The sequence below is a fragment of the Populus trichocarpa genome, chromosome 4 (genome assembly GCF_000002775.5).
Source record: "Populus trichocarpa isolate Nisqually-1 chromosome 4, P.trichocarpa_v4.1, whole genome shotgun sequence".
Taxonomy (NCBI): Eukaryota; Viridiplantae; Streptophyta; class Magnoliopsida; order Malpighiales; family Salicaceae; genus Populus; species Populus trichocarpa.
The window spans coordinates 6633540-6652762 of record NC_037288.2 but is presented as its reverse complement, the minus strand read 5'-3'; the positions used below and the strand labels follow the sequence as shown (position 1 = coordinate 6652762).

At 36.8% G+C, this 19223-nt stretch overlaps 2 protein-coding genes across 3 annotated transcripts; one reads left to right on the top strand and one right to left on the bottom strand.

The window, feature by feature from the left end:
• Positions 1–278: 278 nt before the first annotated feature.
• On the top strand, positions 279–11744 carry LOC7493587 (uncharacterized). Of its 2 annotated transcripts, XM_024600021.2 has the most exons (21): positions 279–772; positions 979–1108; positions 1375–1706; positions 2158–2239; positions 2318–2636; positions 3427–3485; positions 3916–4005; positions 4862–4953; positions 5111–5209; positions 5350–5427; positions 6710–6794; positions 6880–6938; positions 7046–7115; positions 7200–7291; positions 7702–7764; positions 7849–7915; positions 8205–8489; positions 8830–8946; positions 10527–10679; positions 10870–11049; positions 11472–11744. In XM_024600021.2, exons 1-20 carry the CDS (start codon positions 387–389, stop codon positions 10948–10950), a joined length of 2739 nt encoding a protein of 912 aa, XP_024455789.2. In that variant the 5' UTR covers positions 279–386; the 3' UTR covers positions 10951–11049; positions 11472–11744. The 2 variants fall into 2 exon arrangements, with proteins under 2 accessions (XP_024455789.2, XP_024455791.2); XM_024600023.2 differs by lacking the exon at positions 279–772 and having other exon boundaries at positions 1430–1706.
• Positions 11745–11792: 48 nt separating this feature from the next.
• Positions 11793–13347, bottom strand: LOC7487421 (probable glutathione S-transferase). Its single transcript, XM_002305869.4, has 3 exons — positions 13164–13347; positions 12450–12802; positions 11793–12351 (listed from the first exon to the last, which is right to left on the bottom strand). Exons 1-3 carry the CDS (start codon positions 13345–13347, stop codon positions 12007–12009), a joined length of 882 nt encoding a protein of 293 aa, XP_002305905.2. The 3' UTR covers positions 11793–12006.
• Positions 13348–19223: the final 5876 nt, after the last annotated feature.

Below are 19223 nucleotides of genomic sequence, written 5' to 3'. Positions count from 1 at the left end.
TGAAAAAATTTATTTATTAAAAAAATATGTATTAGAGTAATACTCATGGAATTTTTATTAGTTATATTCACATGACATATAATTAAAAATAACACTTTCAAATAAAAATATATTTATTCTAATGCCATATTATTATACTAAAAGTTAATAAAACCCTCAATAAATCTTTTTTTTTCTAAATAATGCACTTTATATATATATATATATATATAAACATAACAATTTCATAATATTAAAGCTTAAATATTAGCTTACAAAAACATCATAGAAAAATAACCTTAGAAACGGTTAACTAACCTTAAACCCCTCACAACGGTTCTTTTCCTTACCTTAAACCCTACAAAAGCACACCGCCAGCACCGCCATATCTCTTACAGTTAAACACCATGGCTCAAATCCTCCGCGGTTACGAACTCCGTCTCCTCCGCTGCACCCTAACACCGCCGCCTCCGCCGTCTGATTCCCCTTCTCCATGTCCACCGTCCGATCCTAACAACCTTCACTCCCACATCAATTTCCTCCTCACTTGTATCCAATCAGGAAATTACCTCCAAGCTCTCTTCTCTGACTCTGCCAAACTCGTCACTGCGTCAACACAACTTGACTCAACTAAGTCACCCGACCGAGTTTACAATGAGTTGGTGGAGCGAGTTGAGCAGTTTATAAGGGATGGTGGCGGCGGCGGCGATGAAGAAGATGGTTTCAGAGTTATTCTGGTCATTTGTGTTGCTATTGCTGCGTTCTTTTGCTTCATTCAGGGTAACATTACTGGGTAGGCTTTTTTCCCCTTTCTTAGGTACATTTTTCAAGTGGGATTTGATTATTTTGTTTATGTATGTATATATTTTTTTATTTTTGTTCATTTTTTTTCAACTGTTTTTTTTTTAATTATGAATTTGTTTGTCTATGTATATATATATGATTTTTATTGATGGTTTTGTTTTTCGTTTTTTGGTGTTTATTAAATTTGTTTTTTAGGCCAGTGAGTGAGATACCTGAATGCCCTTTGCTATTGAAAGTTGAAGAATCTATAGAATGGGATAGTTGGGCTCGAAATCAGCTTATATCAGATGGCGCCCATTTGCTTGGGAAGTTCTCCAATCTTGAGGTACTGATATTTTGGTTTGCTAATGCAATTCATTGGTGTATTTAATTTGCAAGATGATGACTTGGGTCTATAATTTTTAGTTATGCATGAAGTGAAATAGTGTTTTTGAGGGCAACTGTCGTGTAAAGTTTTCCCTTTTCAGTTGTTTCATGTTTTATTAATTGATAGCAGGAAATGAACTGTGGTTTTTAGCTTGTTCATAAAAGCATCTAGCTTATTGAATTTGAATTGTTCATACCAATCAATTTTGTTTTGTTGTTCTGTAGTGTATAGTTTTTGCTAAAATGTTGGTCATGAAGGCAAAAGATTTGTTATTTGAAGGAAGCATCTCTTCGGCATATGGAATCAGAAGCATTTCATGGTGGCTTGCTAGGGTCTTGCTTGTTGAACAAAGGATTTTGGATGAGCTATCTTCTTCATTATTTGATTTATTGCAAGTGTCTATGGGTGAAACCCTACGCCATTTTGGCACCTTGGAACATGTAGCAAATTACTGGGGTGATGAGTTGGGTAATGAAGAAGCAGCTGATATTGTCTCAACAGTCCACTTGGAAGCAGGAATAATGGAACAGACCTATGGACATGTCGATTCGTGCAGGTATTAGATATTTGTTAACTTAAGCTTTGAGGTTGACCTAACTTGTATTGCATCCTTATGTAGTCAGAGATTAGAAAAATTATTCTGGAGATGCTTATCTGTTTCCTTTTTGCTGTGAAACCTTCCTATCGTTCTGTTTATCAGTTACAATAGTTTTTGTATTCATGTGCCTTTGTTTTGTTATACTTTCTGATTAATGTTGGTAGCATTAAAGCAAGGCTTAATTCGATGTAGTTTCATTTGTTTTCTTCCATAAAATTGGTGCGATTTCTTGATTTACACATTTTGTTGAACATAAGTAACGAATCTTGAAAAAAATAGTAAATCCAGGCGGGGTTACTTCAAAATATGTAAATGTTGGCCATAACAGATCTTTAAGTAATTACAGTCTTTTAATCACTTAGTTGTCTGCCTTTAAATTCTTTTTTCTGAAGCATTTCTGCGGTGTCAGACTGCATCTTGAATCAGCTGAAGTAGCATCAGGGATTCAGCTTTCCCTTACGGGGGTTCTTGGCTATCGAACCGTGCATCAGGTAAATAATTTTAAATGCACTATTTCTGAATCTTTTGGAAGTTTCCTTATTGGCTTCAGGGATCATTCTTGTACACAGGTAGAACCGAAGCAACAAAGGCTACTTGTTGTGGATAGAAGCTCATCACACACTGGCAGTACCAGCTCCACAATGAGCCCTGACATCAAGACACGTGATTCTACTACTGCTAAGAATGATCAGCATGAAATATCTCAAGCCTCTGACATTCATAGGACACCAGTATTATTGGAGACTGGTGACAAGTCTGAAATTGGAGCACAAGGTAATCAAAATGTTGCTCCTCGTGGTGCTGCCCCTTTAAAAGCAGTTCAACAGGCAGTGATTCTGGCACGGTGCCTTTTGATTGAAATAAGCAGTCGACATGATGAGCTTCAAAGTAAGTTTCTTGAATACATCTGATCTGTGAAATGAACTGTCTGATTGAGTTTTGTGATCAACCCCATATTACTTATTCCAATAGAAACTAGCCAGTTTTTACTGCATTTAAGTAATGACCAATAAACTGTTTCCTTAATCCCCAATTTAACTCTGGTTCAACATAAAGTTCATGTGGAACAGAAATTCTAATATTCTCACATTAATATTCTTTTGGAAGTAGATGGTGTGGTAAAGCATGGAATGCTCTCTTGTAAATTTGAGGGTAGGGAAGGATGCTTATGCAGTGGCCGTTTTGGAAATATAGTAGAAGCTGTCTTTTTTAAAAAAAAATTATTTTTCAAGTAGATTATAGGGGATGCTATGTACCTTTCCCCTTGTGGTTGGCGCAAAATTTCTTCTTTTAAGGCCTAATTTTCCTGGACCTTCTGAGTTGACTGAGACTAGGCAAAAACCCATTGTGTTTGTTGAACACAGTAGGTTCTTTGATTCTTTGATGTACTTGCTGTTCATTTTTATTGGCCTTCTTTATTTGCATTTGTTAGGGGTTTTTTTTTTTTTTTAAAAAAAAAAAAACTTGCATGCGAGGAGTTTTAAGGACTCTCACTCTCTTTATGTGGGTGCTTGATTGGTGTTACATGATATATGAATCCCTTGATCTAATAGTTTAAGATTCAATCAAATACTCTTCCGTCTAATTTCTTTCATCTCTCTATTGTTAAGGGGTGCAGTTGTTTGAACAATATTGGTGGCTCCTCTTTCGTTTAGTTATGCTGTAATTTCTGTTTCAGGATGGGATATGGCTCCATTCATAGAGACCATCGATTCTCAGCCCACATCATTCTTTACTGTAAGTTGATAGAAGCTTGTGCTTTTTGTTTCCTTGAGTAGTAGATATCGCATAAAAATGAAAATTACAGAGGGGATAAGTGCACTTGAGGTCCTTGGCTCATTGAGCTTTTTAACAACTTTTTTATTAATATGGTTTATGAACTCATTGATTTTTGCCAATATTGTCCTTCAGGGAAAGGGAAATAATTTAGTTTTTAACTTTTGAATTCAAACAATAACTGATATTAGCACTTTCATCAGACACAGTCCATTTGAATCTATATGTGGCTATGTTTTGTGGTTGTCGTCTATACGTGTAAGGGTTGCTTCTGAAGCTTTGAAGGTTTTATGCTTGCCAGTATTTTGTCATGCATTTAGTAAGAAAAATGATCTAATTTTGATCGTACACTCCTAAGATTTTTGTGTTCCTGCTTGATTTCCTTGTTTAGTTACGGTGTTTTTGTGACCTCCTACGTATCCGATGGGAAAAAACTCGTTCTCGCACAAAGCAGCGTGCTTTAGAGATGATGGAGAAATTGGTATGCTGCACATCCTTCTCCCATATCAGTCTGGTCTTCTGTTAATATTAAGTTGTTTGGGCTTCGTTATTTACATTTTCCTTTTGAATCATTTGTTCTTCCCATCCGTTTCCCAACATTTCTTTAAATTGTCAGCACCTGTTTGTGCTAAATACATAATTATTGGTACAAGAAATACGCTAAACACAATCAAGAATTGGGAAATTTTGGGTTATTTGATCTTTTCCTTCTAATAATTATGCTATGGCATGCGATTATGACTAAATGCTGTCCACATTGTCTGTCACAAAATCACCCTCAACATTTTTTTCCTAGAAAAAAAAAAAAACAGAGAAAAGAGGGAAAAGAGGCTTACCATCTGAATGTGTCTGAACAACAGCCAAAAAACATGTGACCCAAAGAGCTTAACTATTGCTCATAGGAAATACAATAATGATTTGACCTTCTGTTGAGGCTTTTGTGGAAGCTGAGAATATTCTATATTTATGATATAACATGGGATCAGAGCTAAATTTTGTAACTATATAAGGGAGGAAAAACAGAGAATGGTAAAACATGATACTAAGTTGAGGTCTATACAGGCTTCTTGTATTTAAATTCATGCCTTTTCAGTGACTGCATATAATAATACTATTTTTCTTGTTAATCCTTGCCAGTAGATTATGTTCTTTAACCTTTTGTAATTGTTATTCAGTATAGCATCCAGCACTAATTATTTCTCCACCACTTTGCTCCATGTACTACTACTACCTTTTCAATGCTAGGGTATTTGAGTTCTCGAACACTCCCTTGGGGGGAGTGCAGAAGGGAGTTGTTTGATTGAGAATTTCACAGATACTGTTTGCAATTATTTCAGGTTGAGGGCATGCACAACTCTTTGCCTGGAGTGGCACAAAGGATTCCATTTTGTTATATCGCCAATATACCTACTATTCCTGCCCTGCGAAAGTAATTTTTTTTCCTTCTGTCTGCAAATGGCACTATGTTTCCATTTATAGTTCCTTAACTACATTTTAGTGATATGAAATATTTGTTAAAATTGAAAATGTGTTTAATTATTTTCTTAATCATTTCTAATTCCTTGTTTCATTTTTTTCTGATTTAGAGAACATGGTGAACTTCTAATTAGTTGTGGCTTGATGGGAGAGGCAATTACAATCTTTGAGAGTTTAGAGTTATGGGACAACTTAATATACTGCTACTGGTGAGATCACCCATGATAGCCTTGGTCAAACTGACATCAACTTGTTCTTATCTCTTCTTGTCAATTTTTTGCACTTTTGTTTTTTTTGTTTGTTTCCTGCTGCCAGTGGGAGTCTCATACAAGATACTGCATAAAAACAGCTTATTGGAGAAAAAGGCAGCAGCTGTTCAACTCATCAAGAAACGGCTGTCTGAAATGCCTAACGACCCGAGGTTATGGTATGTTTGGTTCCATTTATTTAATATTCTCTTTCAAGTCTTTCGTTCTTTTTTCCTGTTTGATTTGTGAAACTATGGTAATCAAGTAGTAAGTTTAGGTTTTTATAAGCTATTGTTGTCATTGAGAAAGATTTTCTTATCCAAGACAGACGTCACTGATGAGCTCATGTTGAGTTAGTGAATGCTGTGAGATCGAAGGGGATGTAAAGTGTATGTAATGGATTAATCTCTAGTAATTCGACTAATCTTATGTTAAAGCAATTGCTCTTATTAAGTTCAATTGTTGTTGTGGTTGTGCTGTTTTCTTTTCCTGGGAGAAACATGGCTCAATGATTTTCTAACATTTTGAGAAAAAAACGCCTGGGAAGGACAGCATTTTCTGAATATGGTGTGACCATACTATAAAATGCAAAAACAATTCATAGAACTTCAGCTTGAACCAAATTAATTTCTGTTAAAGAGTTTAATCAAATTGAATTAAGAAAGGTAGGCCAACTCAGTTTTTTTTTCTTACATTAAAATTTCAGTTTTCAAAGACTAGAACAGTGAGGTTTGTTTAGATTAGTAAGTTGCACAACAATGAAGGTTCCTTTTCTTTTTTTTTTGTATTTTAAGGAATTGGTTATGCTGTCATCAAGATGATTGCACCTTACGTGTGTGCTTAATATATGCTAGATGTCAGCTTTTTCAACATTATCTTCCGGCTTAGGAAATGTGGAATATGCTTGTTGTTTCTTGTGGAGAATGGCATGTTTCCTCAAGTAGGGTGGAGGTCTATTATTTATGCACTCAGATGCGTTTTGGGAGCACAAATGGCTGTAAAAACTTGTAGAAGTGACTTCCTGTGCTTTAATTTGTGATATTTAGATCAGGTTTCTAGAATGCTAAAACAATCATTCTCTATCGAAGTAGTTTTTACAGCATGACACGCAAAATTGTTTACTTGGCCTCCTGCAACCTGCTTATGAGCATTTAGAATTGCATGTCACTTAGCTGCTATTTAGATGAACTAAAAGGCCCTTTTGGTTTTATTTTCTTCCATTTAATAATCTTTGTATTCCTTGCTCCTATATATATATATGTTCTGTGTGTGCATGCGCATGTGCACTCAATGGACCCATTTTGCAATGATATTTCCTACTTTCATTTTTTTTAGTTGAAATTGAGATTTGAGCTCCTTTGCTTTCCAAGAAAGATGTTATGGTTTTAATTTGTTCAATGGACCCTCTCTCAACTGAATGGTTAGCATACTCCGTTTCACATGTGAGAACTTATTTTGCAGGTGTTCGTTGGGCGATGTTACAAATGATGATAGCTGTTATGAAAAAGCCATTGAAGTTTCAAATAATAAGTCTGCACGAGCCAAGGTGATTTTCATTCAATACAAATAAATTGTCAATGATTTGCTTATATGATGATGCACTTTTAATATTATTGCTTTCTGTATGCCAGCGATCTCTTGCTCGTAGCGCTTACAATAGAGGAGACTATGAAACATCTAAAATCATGTGGTATGTTTACCTGTTCCCCTTCCTTTTCTGCTTCTATAATTGAATCTGATTATATTGTCAAACAGGGATAGATCCTGATTGCAAACTATTTCTTGGTTTAATTACAGGGAGGCTGCACTGGCCCTGAATTCTTTATATCCAGATGGTTGGTTTGCTCTTGGTTCTGCTGCATTGAAGGTAACTTGTGCATCTAGAACATATTGAAAAATCTTTCTACAGCGTGGTTACAGATTTTAAGACTTACTTAAAATAATGATGCAGGCTAGGGATGTTGATAAGGCACTGGTTGGGTTTACTAAAGCTGTTCAATTTGATCCTGAGAATGGGGAGGCTTGGAATAATATTGCTTGTTTGTATGTTATATTCACTTTAGTTATTTTGCTGTTTGTCCATCCCAAATTGACTCTCTCTCTCTCTCTCTCTCTTAATGCATCAAAGTCCCCCGCAAACAAAGATACAAATTACCAATGACCTTGACATGGTGGAACATAAAACATAAATTCTACTAGACCACTAGGGAAGCTGCAGCTAAAGCATAAACAACTATCAAGGACACTTTCCACTTTTGGCCCTTTGTTGCAGGCAGTAGTACTGGCCTACCCTTGATATAATGCTCTTTTAATTATCTTATATTGACATTATGTTTGCTGAAAGATAATTATTTCTAGATGCTTAAATGTCACACACACACACACACAATCTTTTTCATTCTTTGAGAACGGCCATCTTCATTCTTAATTATGGCACCCCTCATTGACAACAGACATATGATAAGGAAGAGGAGCGAAGAGGCCTTCATTGCATTCAATGAAGCCCTGAAGTTCAAGTATGTCTTTCCTTGTTAAATACTGGATGTGCATGTTCACATTTTCTTTCTTTGTACTAAAGTTGGCATATAACTTCATGATAGACGAGACAGCTGGCAGATGTGGGCACAATATAGTCATGTTGCCTTGGACGTTGGCAATGTTCATAAGGTACACCTGCATATGCACTTTGTTCCTTTCACCCTGCATATAAGTCCACATCCAACATGTTTCTAGAACTACCATCAGGTGCATTCTGATCTGATGTCAAATTTTAAAAATGTTTAAGCATCATAGGATATGCTTTAAGCAGGCTCTCAGGGACACAATTCTGTTTAAAATGCTAGTGCTGTACTGCAGGTGACTCTGCAGCACTGATTTATAAAATTCCACTTTGGCACATCATAGAACTTGTTGACTGACATGTTAATAGTAGAGTATTTTTGTCATGGTTTTGCAGGCTCTGGAATCTGTTCGGATGGTTTTGAATATAACCAGTGGCAAAGCTACTGGTAAAGAAATTGATGCCGATATATTAGAGAGAATTATGTTAGAAATAGAAGAGCGGATTTCAAGGAGACCTTTTAAGCCCCCCAGTGTGTCGGATGATACTAGTCTTACCACTCAACATTGCCCTGATGATTCTCATAATGATTCCATAAACAAATCAGAACAAAGAATTGCAGTTGGAAGGTCACGCGAAACTGAGCAGCTGGTGGACTTGCTTGGAAAAATCCTACAGCAGGTTTGCAAATACTTTAATGTTACCCTTTTCCATAGCAAAGTTTCATGCATGTGCATATTATAGTGTTTACCATTTTGGGCACAGTTTTGATGATTAGATTTGTACAATTTCATAAGTAATCTCTTTCATTCAATCTGTGATGTCTGTCTGTTGATTACTGCATTTAGCATGTTCAAAACTAAATGGGCTTTAAAATCTTGTTATTGGCTATTTTGATTATGTTTGAATGGCTGCAGTCGTATATTTCTGATTGTTTTGATTATCTTTCTTGACAAAAGTGGCATATAGACATGTTATAAATATGGTAGATTCATTTTAACATCTCTGTTTTACGTTTCAGATAGTTAAAAGAGTAAGTAGAGCAGATATTTGGGGCTTATATGCAAGGTGGCACAAACTTAAAGGAGATCTCACAATGTGCTCTGAAGCCCTATTGAAGCAAGTTAGATCATATCAGGTATATACATATAGAGTAATAATTATTATATTATGTTATTGCGACTCGATATTACTGTTTTTGATTCATTTCTGGAGCTTGTTTGTAGTACACAATCATTGCATATGTGACTGAGTAGGCTATGCATTCGACAAATTGATACTTAACACGTCATGTTATGGTCCTGTCAAATCATAATTTTTGTGTGTATGTTTTCATTACACATAATTACATCAATTTTCTAGTTTTCTAGTCATTCATTTGTTAGAGAATAATATAAATCATATCTTGGAACCTCACTTAATAGCTTAAGCTATTGAGTTGAGTTGGTTCTTTGATATCACTTACTGTAGCATCATAAATCAGGTTACTATTAGAAGAGAGATAATTGTACATTCTGAAATCTTAAATATGCATACACCAACAACCAAGCCTCAATCCGAAACTAGTTGGGGTTAAATGTGCATGATGTACAGGGAGGGAGGGATGTGACTGAGTAGGCTATGCATTTAACAAATGGATACTTAACATGACATGTTATGGTCTTGTCAAATCATAATTTTTGTATGTTTTCATTACACATAATTACGTCATGTTTTCACTACACATAAGGAGGGAGGGAGGGAGGGATGTGACTGAGTAGGCAATGCATTTGTGTTATGGTCTTGTCAAATCATAATTTTTGCGTGTATGTTTTCATTACACATAATTACATCATGTTTTCAATACCGTCCATTGAAGTGTTGCAGAAAATGATTCCAATACTGTCCTCTTTTGGCCTTGATGCTTGTTCTGCACCACTTCATTCTACTAACAGGTTTCTTTTGGTGGTAGCCCCATCCTCACTACCCAAAACTTATGCCCCCATCTTTCTGGTGTATCAATCCATCTTCATTCACATGGCGTTTGCATCTGCATCAACGCCCAATGCCCCTCTTATAGTAGCTTATCCTTACAAGTCATTTTCTTTTTCCTTTCAGATTCTTCTATCTTGTCCTTGCATATTGAACTTGATTGTTTCTTTTCTTCTGTTTTCCTAACGCACATGTCTGACACTAGCAACCTATGCTAAGTTGTGATTGCCTCCCTGGTCCAAGGTTTGGTCAACTGTCCTTGGAAGGAAAAAAGTCTACTAACCACTGATAAAAATTAATTTGATGAGATCTCTCTAAAGCAGTTTTTGTTAACACTAAATGATAGACGAAGTCAAATTCTTAAAATAGCCCCTGAATCTGTGGCCCCTGCCACCATCTGAAAACAATTTTTATTGCTTTCATGCGCCAATTGGATTGAAGTTTCCTCCTGTGATATCTTTTGCTCATAGGTGCTCCTTGGATTAGCTTATCCAAATATTTCCAAAATTCATTCTGTGTCCATGTCCAAACCCACATGTGATGGCCATGACATTAATTACGATAACTGTCTCCTAATGTTTGATGGGTTTGCTAGTTTTTTTAGTCTGCACCGTTATTGGGTATTGCTTGATATTCACTCATACCAGATGCAGAGATTCATCATGTCCTTACAAACAGATTTATTTTAGTTTCAAAGGCCATTGTTAGAATTGATTGTTTCTGTTAATTAGTTAAACTCTTTCTCAGGGATCTGATTTGTGGAAAGATAGAGATCGATTTAAACTTTACGCACGGGCATCATTGGAACTGTGCAAGGTGTACATGGAAATTTCGTCCTCTACTGGTAGTCATCGTGAACTCTCTACAGCTGAGATGCACCTGAAAAACATAGTTAGACAGGCAAGATATATGATTTAATGATTTTTACTAGAAATTGAATTGGTGCAATGTATTTTCCATGTCTTTTCCTGCTCAGTGTGAACATTTTAGCCTTGGTTGACTGTCCATTGTATGAACTAATTCAGTCATTCACATTTATTCTTCAATTGTTTTGTAAACAATGATAAATATGATGTATCTGAAAATTCAGGCCGGGAGCTTTTCTGACACAGAAGAATTCAAGGATGTTCAAGCTTGTCTTGATGAAGTGAAGAAACGTCAATCTGATTAAATGCCAACATAAACAACTTGGAAGACTGTCTTTGGATCAGGAACCATTCCATATGGTTAAGCGTGGACTAGTGATACTTCAGCTGATTAAAATATTCAAGTATGAACACTTTGCAGTATTTCCCTTTGTGTTGCTTTTTCTCTCCTTTTCTTCTCATTTGTCTCCCCATCCTTCCTTTGTACTAATGAAATAGCGAGTCATTATCCAGATACTCTGGAACAGCAAACCGTAATCATTCTAGGTTCTTGTTTTATTGCAAATAAGTGTTTTAGTTTCATAAGTTTGAGAAACATTGCTTAGTCTTGTGGTGCTTCTTTTAAAGTTGAGTTTAACCTCCATTGTGCTCTATCATTAGCTGTGGCTTTGTATTACAATTTTGTTCTGTCATTTTGTCTGGTTTGAGAAGCTTGCTTGTCCGCTGAATGAATTGTAGAACAGACATGAACCAATTCCATCTCCTCAAATTAAAGGTGAATGTTATTTTTTAACTCTTAACAATTTATGTTCTCTTCTATTTTTAGGAATTCTGAAGTTTGGAGACATACAGTACACGAGGGTGCAACTCTTTTCTGGGTGTTCGTGCATTTACTGTAAACGACACATGTAAAGGTAGTTTTCTTCTGGCTGTGGACTGGTATACAGTTAGCATGCTTTACCCCCTCTCCCTTTCCTCTTCTTTCATGATTCTTCCATGTCGATGTTTTGCAATTGCAATGAACATAATGGACGAGTTAAGTTTCTACTGAGATCTGTTTTCTGGCAAGGAATAGATTGCATCCCTATTGTGACTTCAACTGTGCCACTTCTCAGTGTTGATCACACACACACACAAACACAATGCCTTTGATACAACAAGAAGACAACAATGGAATTATCCCTTTCTTATTCACAGATACAGGTAGCCACAAGTGAGTTGAGAAAAATGGTTATTTTCCCCCCTTGTTGAAAGAGAGAAGAAAGGACCAGAAAGAGACCTATAGCTGACAACGCTAAACTCAAATGTGCATAAATCTAATTATTGCACAGAGTTGAAAGGGCATATATGCAAGCTTTTGACTACTCGATGCCTTGCATCTTTCTGAACATGACAACAAAGTCATAGACCTTTTCTGGGTCCGGAAGAGCTTTGGCCACACTCTCCCTCTGCATGCTCCTCTTAATCCAAGCTGATAGTTTGGGACACTCGGCCTCGACTGTGAAGTTTCCAAACTTCTCACTGGCATAAAACCAGCTGGCCATAGGGATTGCCACTATATCGACAAACCCAAAGGTTTTACCACCGAAGAATTTTTTCTCCCCAAGGGCTTCCTCTAACACCTTCAGAACTTCAATGAAGTCTTTCTTGGCTACCTCCACAGCCTCTCCTGTGCTCCTCCAGACAGTGCAGGTTGCATCAAATAGCTGGCCAATGAACAAAAACAAAAACAAAAATAAATATCTTCATTGATTAACGCAGCAAAATGCAAGGTAAAAAAAAAAGAAGAGTGCTAGAAACGAACCTTCTTGTCAATATAATCAGCCCAGAAACGGGCTTGGGAACGGCCATATGCACAAGCTGGCAGCAATGGGGGTGAAGGCCATTTCTCATCAATGTAGCCAACGATGATAGCGGACTCATTCAGTGGCTTACCATTGTGTAAGAGCACAGGCACCTTCTGGTAAACAGGGTTTGATTTCAGCAACAACTCACTCTTCCCACCAAACAAATCCTCCTCTTTTGATTCATAGTTCAAACCCTTCTCAGCCAAAGCTATTTTCACCCTCATGCAAAATGGGCTCACCCAGAAATCCAAGAGAAGCAAGTCTTCCTTAGGACATCTTTTTGCCAGTCTCTCCTGCAACCCTTCTCTTTCTGCTGGTGGGTGTAAGATGAGAATGATCAGATGGCTTATTTATATAGGAGATGTAAACCCCATCAGGTGATGTTCTCCAAGTCTTTTTCTTGTTTTCTTTCTCCGTAAGCAACTAAAACTTTGTGATTATCAAGCCACTATGTGATGGGTACTCTACAAGTCGAACATGCTCAAACAAATTAAGCTTGTCTTCACCAGTATGGACGGTTGTTATGCCATGCCGGATATGAAGCAACATTAAAGCATGTTAATTGGTATTTTCACCAAGAAAAACACGTAGTATCTTCCAAGGGATCGAGGTTTTCATTTTTATTTTCTCTTAAAAACAAAAGCAATGTGTTTCTCTGTTTTTCTTTTTACCATGGGAAACAATATCACGCGGAGGTAACCTTTTGTTCGAAAACATTTTTAAAGCACATGTCTTGGTTTGCGCTGCTTTTGGCCTGAACTCGAGTCTTGCTAGTGTGGGCCATGCTTCCCGTTGCCTGCTTTGAGATTCTCGTTCCTTGTACACCGTCCTTCTCATGCTCTCATCCTTATGCATCTGAGCTCCGAGACATTCGTAAAGATACTTGGCTGTGTCTTAGTTTTTATAAGGCCGTGCGACTGAAGGGGCTTGGGAGGATAAATTGGAGCGACTTAGGATTGAATCTTAATGGATCATAGCAACAAGATCACTTGTTAGTCGTTGAGAATTGTACTTTAAGGCGGTTCGTGTAGCTTGTTCACTGCTATGGCTTCGCTAATTACACATGCCTCCAGAGCTAAGAGACCTCACTGTAGATCAGCAATCAGACGATAGGTACATGCATCTGATTTTATAACCAAGTGCGATGACCAAGCATGCAAATCAACAGTTTCTCTTGTACTGAATTGAATTATCATTGCGACACTATTATTAATACAGAGGATATTATATGGAGCATCTAGCTAGAGATTAATATAGAAATTACAAGAACACCTTGCTTCTACCGCAGGTGTGCCTAATAAATATATAGATTTTATTGCAATACTACTAGCTAGGTAGGATATATATGAAAGATTCCATACCCGAATTATCCGAGCCAGCCAAAAGCTCTACAAAGAAGATACGAAAAGTGTTTCAAAATTTGGAATACCCTCTCGTGTTTCCACAGCTAATGTGGCCAATTACAGTATGTTTATTTGTGAGGTGCATCACGCTGCGCATCTCATAAAAAGCATGAATTTTATTTATATGGTTGCCTTGAAAGTTCATCATAGTGTATCTAGCCCCCATATATATATATATATATGAGACCTCTTAAATCATTGAAATAACACCACATGCTGCTGAGTGCAGATTTATGCTCATCTCTTGGTCTAGGGTATAGTCGTGGAAGGACCATTGCTGGCTTCTATTGTCAGACCTATGTGCAAATATGATTTTTGTGTAGCTTTGTAAATGAATTTGTTAACTCTATACAGTAACTAAGTACGTAGAAAAGTCTAGTTCACTGGGAAAATTGTGAAAGCGACTTCATTAAGCAGCTAAACTTGACAAAATTTTGTTATTGATTTGAACAGGAAAAACTTAAAAGTATTAAACTGTTGCGTAATGTTCACGGGATACACTCTTACACTCAGTCATCTCCCTGAATTTCTAATATGTCAGGTCCTTGACATCATCAGACTTGGCTGATACACTACGCGGCTCACCATTATACATGGCTCCAGAGATTATTCAGAATAAAAAAGTATGATACAAAGGTGGTGATGTAGCATTGAGTTTACATGAAATTGACAGTAATCGAAGTTAATTTTTAAAGTATTATGATCACCATAATTTCTCATATATGCAGGCTGATTTATGGAGTGTTGGCGCAGTTTTATTCCAATTGGTAACTGGAAACTCGCCATTTGATGGCAATAGTCAATATTTGGTTTTCAAAAGAATTATTTACAAACTAAACGTAATGAGAAACATTAAGTCTTAATTTCCATACATTATGAAGCTCAAGTTTTTCCATATATATATAACCTCTTAGGGGCTCGGGCCCTGCCAGTCCCCCCTATCTCCGCCACTCTTATTGAAAAAAATAGCAAATTAATGTTTCGGCATTTCTTGTTTTGGCATTTCAAACAGTACTTCCAATTAAACTTGACTGCAATGGCAAATGAGCCAAGAAGACACTGAAGGTGAGCAACTTGTTGCAGCACATGAATTAGAAGATCTAAGCTCATTGTAGAAATAAGCAACCAAGGCAACAGAGCAACACACAGTGCAGATTGATTTACAAAGCTTGACTCTTCTAAACATAATTATGGTTTACAGGAAATGCTTAGGCCTCATACGTCTCCCCACCACACAAACGGACACAAAGGCCACACAGAAATATAGAGAACACTATGAGAGGGGTCATTTCTGATCATTTCAATCAATAATGATAGTTCTTGGAAATTGTTTCAGCTGGTGACTAACCAAGAAAGTGAGTCATGACATTATAAGAGCTCAAAATAATCCAGGAGAGCAATTTTATGTAGACGAACTGTATGGGATTGATGAGACATATGCATAACCTTCTTGCTATTTCCATTGATCATGTAATCTGCCTATACACATATCCAAACAAAGCCAAGGAATTTTACTTTGTCAAAGAACCATCTCAACCCAATAGCTTAAACTATTAGGTAAGGTCCCAAGATATGATTTATATTATTCTCTAACACACCCTCTCAAGTGAAAGCTCTTTGGGCTTGAAACTTGCACAAGTTCACATTACTTTATGCTTAATTTTTTATCAAATAAATAGGGATGGTGAGATTCGAACTCGTGACCGTTTGGTCATCAAGGCTCTGATACCAATTGACAGTGTTTAGAAAAGAAAAATGAAACTTAGAAAGAATGGACAGTTTTGATGTTTACAGTAACAGTTTGTTACTGTTGAGAATTGCCAGAAATCTTGATCTGAACAGTAGAAGTTTTTACTGTTTTATTAGCTGAGAATTGAAGAATATGATTACACTTTATATTGATGATCTCTTGGTGATAGGGAGCAACACAAAGCAGGTTGAACATTTCAAGCTGAATATGACGGAAGTTTTTGAGATGACTGATCTCGGTCTAATGAGCTTCTTCCTGGGAATGGAAATCTTACAGGGCAAGGATGAAATCTTCATTTGTCAAAAGAAGTATTCAATGTAAATTTTGAAGAAATTCCATATGGAAAGTTGCAAGCCAACAACTACCCCAATGAACCAAAAGGACAAATTCAGCAAAGAAGATGGCATTGCCAAGGTGGATGAAGAGAAATTCAGAAGCTTGATTGGGTGTTTGTTGTATTTAACAGCAATTAGACCCGACATACTTCATGCAACAAGTTTACTATCTCGGTTTATGCATTGTCCGAGTGAAATTCACATGAGAGCTGCCAAAAGAATCCTAAGGTACATCAAAGGGACCTGCAGCTATGGAGTCAAATTTCAGAAGTGTCAGGAATTAAACCTACATGGATTTTCTGACAGTGATTGGGGAGGATCCATTGATGACATGAAGAGCACCTCTGGTTTTTGTTTCAACCTAGGGTCAGCTATATTTTCATGGTCATCCAAGAAGCAAGACACGGTGGCTCAATCTACAGCAGAGGCAGAATTCATTGCTGCTACAGCAGCTGTAAACCAAGCTCTTTGGCTTCAGAAATTGCTACGTGATTTACATATGGAAGGAGAGGAAGCAACTGAAATTTCAGTTGACAATCAAGCAGCTATAACAATCTCACATAATCCTGTGTTTCATGGGAAAACAAAGCACTTTAACATCAAGCTTTATTTTTTACGTGAGGTGCAGAAAAATGGTGATGTCAGGTTGATATATTGCAAGTCTGAAGAACAATTAGCGGATTTGTTTACTAAACCACTTCCAGTAAACAGGTTTGAATTTTTAAGACAAAAGATTGGAGTTTACAGCTCCTAAAGCAAGGAGGAGTGTTGGAAGATTGCTTCATGAGTTGGCAAAGAACCAGTCAAAGAAGAAGTAGTCAAAGATTTATTTATGCTCTGTATTTCCTGTTTTCATGCAAATAATTAACTGCGTCCTAGTCTCTAGAAATTAGGTGATCTGTTAGTATGTTAACAGATTGTAGCAGGTTTTTTATGCTTTATTGTAGCATTTCTGTTTTGTTTTTCAGTATAAATATCTGTAAAGATTGCAACATAAAGTGTAATCATATTCTTCAATTCTCAGCTAATAAAACAGTAAAAACTTCTACTGTTCAGATCAAGATTTCTGGCAATTCTCAACAGTAACAAACTGTTACTGTAAATATCAAAACTGTCCATTCTTTCTAAGTTTCATTTTTCTTTTCTAAACACTGTCATACTTCTACACCATAAAATTAAAAGTATGACAAGATCAATGATAAAGGTACGAAGTGCATACATAAAACCTGATCAGAACATAATAGGCAGGTGTGAAAGAGAGAAAAGGTCAAAAAGAGAGATAAAAGACAAAATGAGCTGCTAGAGACATTAGTGCTCCGGTCACTCTATAAACTCACCGAACGGATTTGGTTTATTTGGTGTCATTTAAGAGATATAGTCGTCACAAGTTTTATAGGAAAACCGGATTCCGAGCAGCCATAGTCGTTGGCTTGGTTCGTCTAGTTTCACCGTTGAATCAGATCCATTTTTCACACGAAGGTTCACCTAAAGGTCCTCTTAGGTCTGAACTGTGGAAATTAGATTCCAACATTTTTGGAAAGTTTTTTACTCCACAAAGTACCTCCAGTCAATTTTCAGATCTAATCGCCTCTTTCTAGATTGCGTTTGATCTAATTATTGGATCATTCTAGTTCTTTGATATGTTATATTATACCCTCTTATCTTGAACTAGATCATTGGATTTTAACTACTTTTATCTTTATTGTGTGTGTTGTTGTTTAGAAGTTATTGTCCAAACATGGATACAGATCACCCAGAAACTGGTCAACCGATTCACTTGAAAATGGTCAACTGATTCACCACACTACCTATTTCCAACCTAGCTATAGCCATCAAAAAACCCTTTAACGCCTCCATAAACACAACAAACACCACAACCACAAGCAGAACCACATCAAAACACCAAGACTAACCCTAAACAACCCCACAAAAAAAACCAAACTACCCCCACACAAAATACCACCACGGCCCACAAAAACATAACCACCTTTAAGCATTTCATGGGCAAATAGAGTAAAGGTCTTAAATGTTACAACTCGTGCCAAGATAACCTCTTTTCCATGGTAAGAGGTTGGCACCATTGGGACATTTCAGATAATGTCATTGATGAGAGTACATCAAAATGAAACTGGTGCTTGATGGGATTCTTCCCAGGCTATAAGATGCCCTATCATGCAACTAATTTTATTGCATTTCGAGTATGGAAGAATTATGGCCTTTAGAGTGTCCTGACGACACAACAAGGTTTCTTGATCTTTCATTTCAAAAGTGAGGATGATGCTAACTCAGTTATGGAAAAAGGACCATGAATATTTAGGGGGAAATCCATTATCCTTTAATCGTGGCACATTTTGTTCTTGACAAGAACAAAATCATGAAAGTGTCGATATGGTTTGTCTTCAGGGATTACCTTTCCCCTTTGTAATGAGACCGGTCTAGGCATGGCCGCAAGTTTAGTAGGAAGACCTTTGGCTTATGACGAACACACTTTTATTGGCACCCGAGTTGATTATGCAAGAGTTTGTGTGGAATTAGATGTTTTACTACCCATGGTTCATGTTTTTCATCTTCGGTGTAGGTTATCTACAAAGCTTATCATAGTTACGATTGATTATGAATGAAAGCCAGCAACTTGTGAAATTTATAAAGTCTTTGGCCACTCATGTAAGGCATTGGTTGATGCCGCAACTATGTTAGAGGAAGATATGCTCAAGATAAAAAAAAAAGGAAAAAAAGAAGAAGATGATATTCATGTTTATAGCTCACCAATTATTATGACTCAAGGGGTTGTATCTCCTTTGATTGTTGTTGTTGTGGTAAAATCAATAACCCAGACATACAGATCAGGTGGAATTGGTAAACCGGTGTAGCCACCCATGAACCGAACGACTGGTTGAACACAATAGAGATTCCAGGAGATATTTTCCTTGAGAACAGTCGACTAGTTTAAACTCCAAAGGAATCGGTCGACCAGTTAAAACTACATGCTGCTGCAGAAACAATCGAACATTTTGATGCTGAGAGGGCAAGGATTATTGATGATTATGGGTCAGAAGTTGACTCGGATCATGACATGTTGCCTTTTAAGCGGGACCAACATCTATTAACTTCACCAATAAAGGGTTTTGCAATCTTTACATCGGTATGTTCTTAGCTAAGTGAAATATGTAAACACGATTCTTCTAGTTGTGAAACTAGACAAAGTATAAAAAAGGCACAAAAATGGCTTAAGGCCCTCTAATC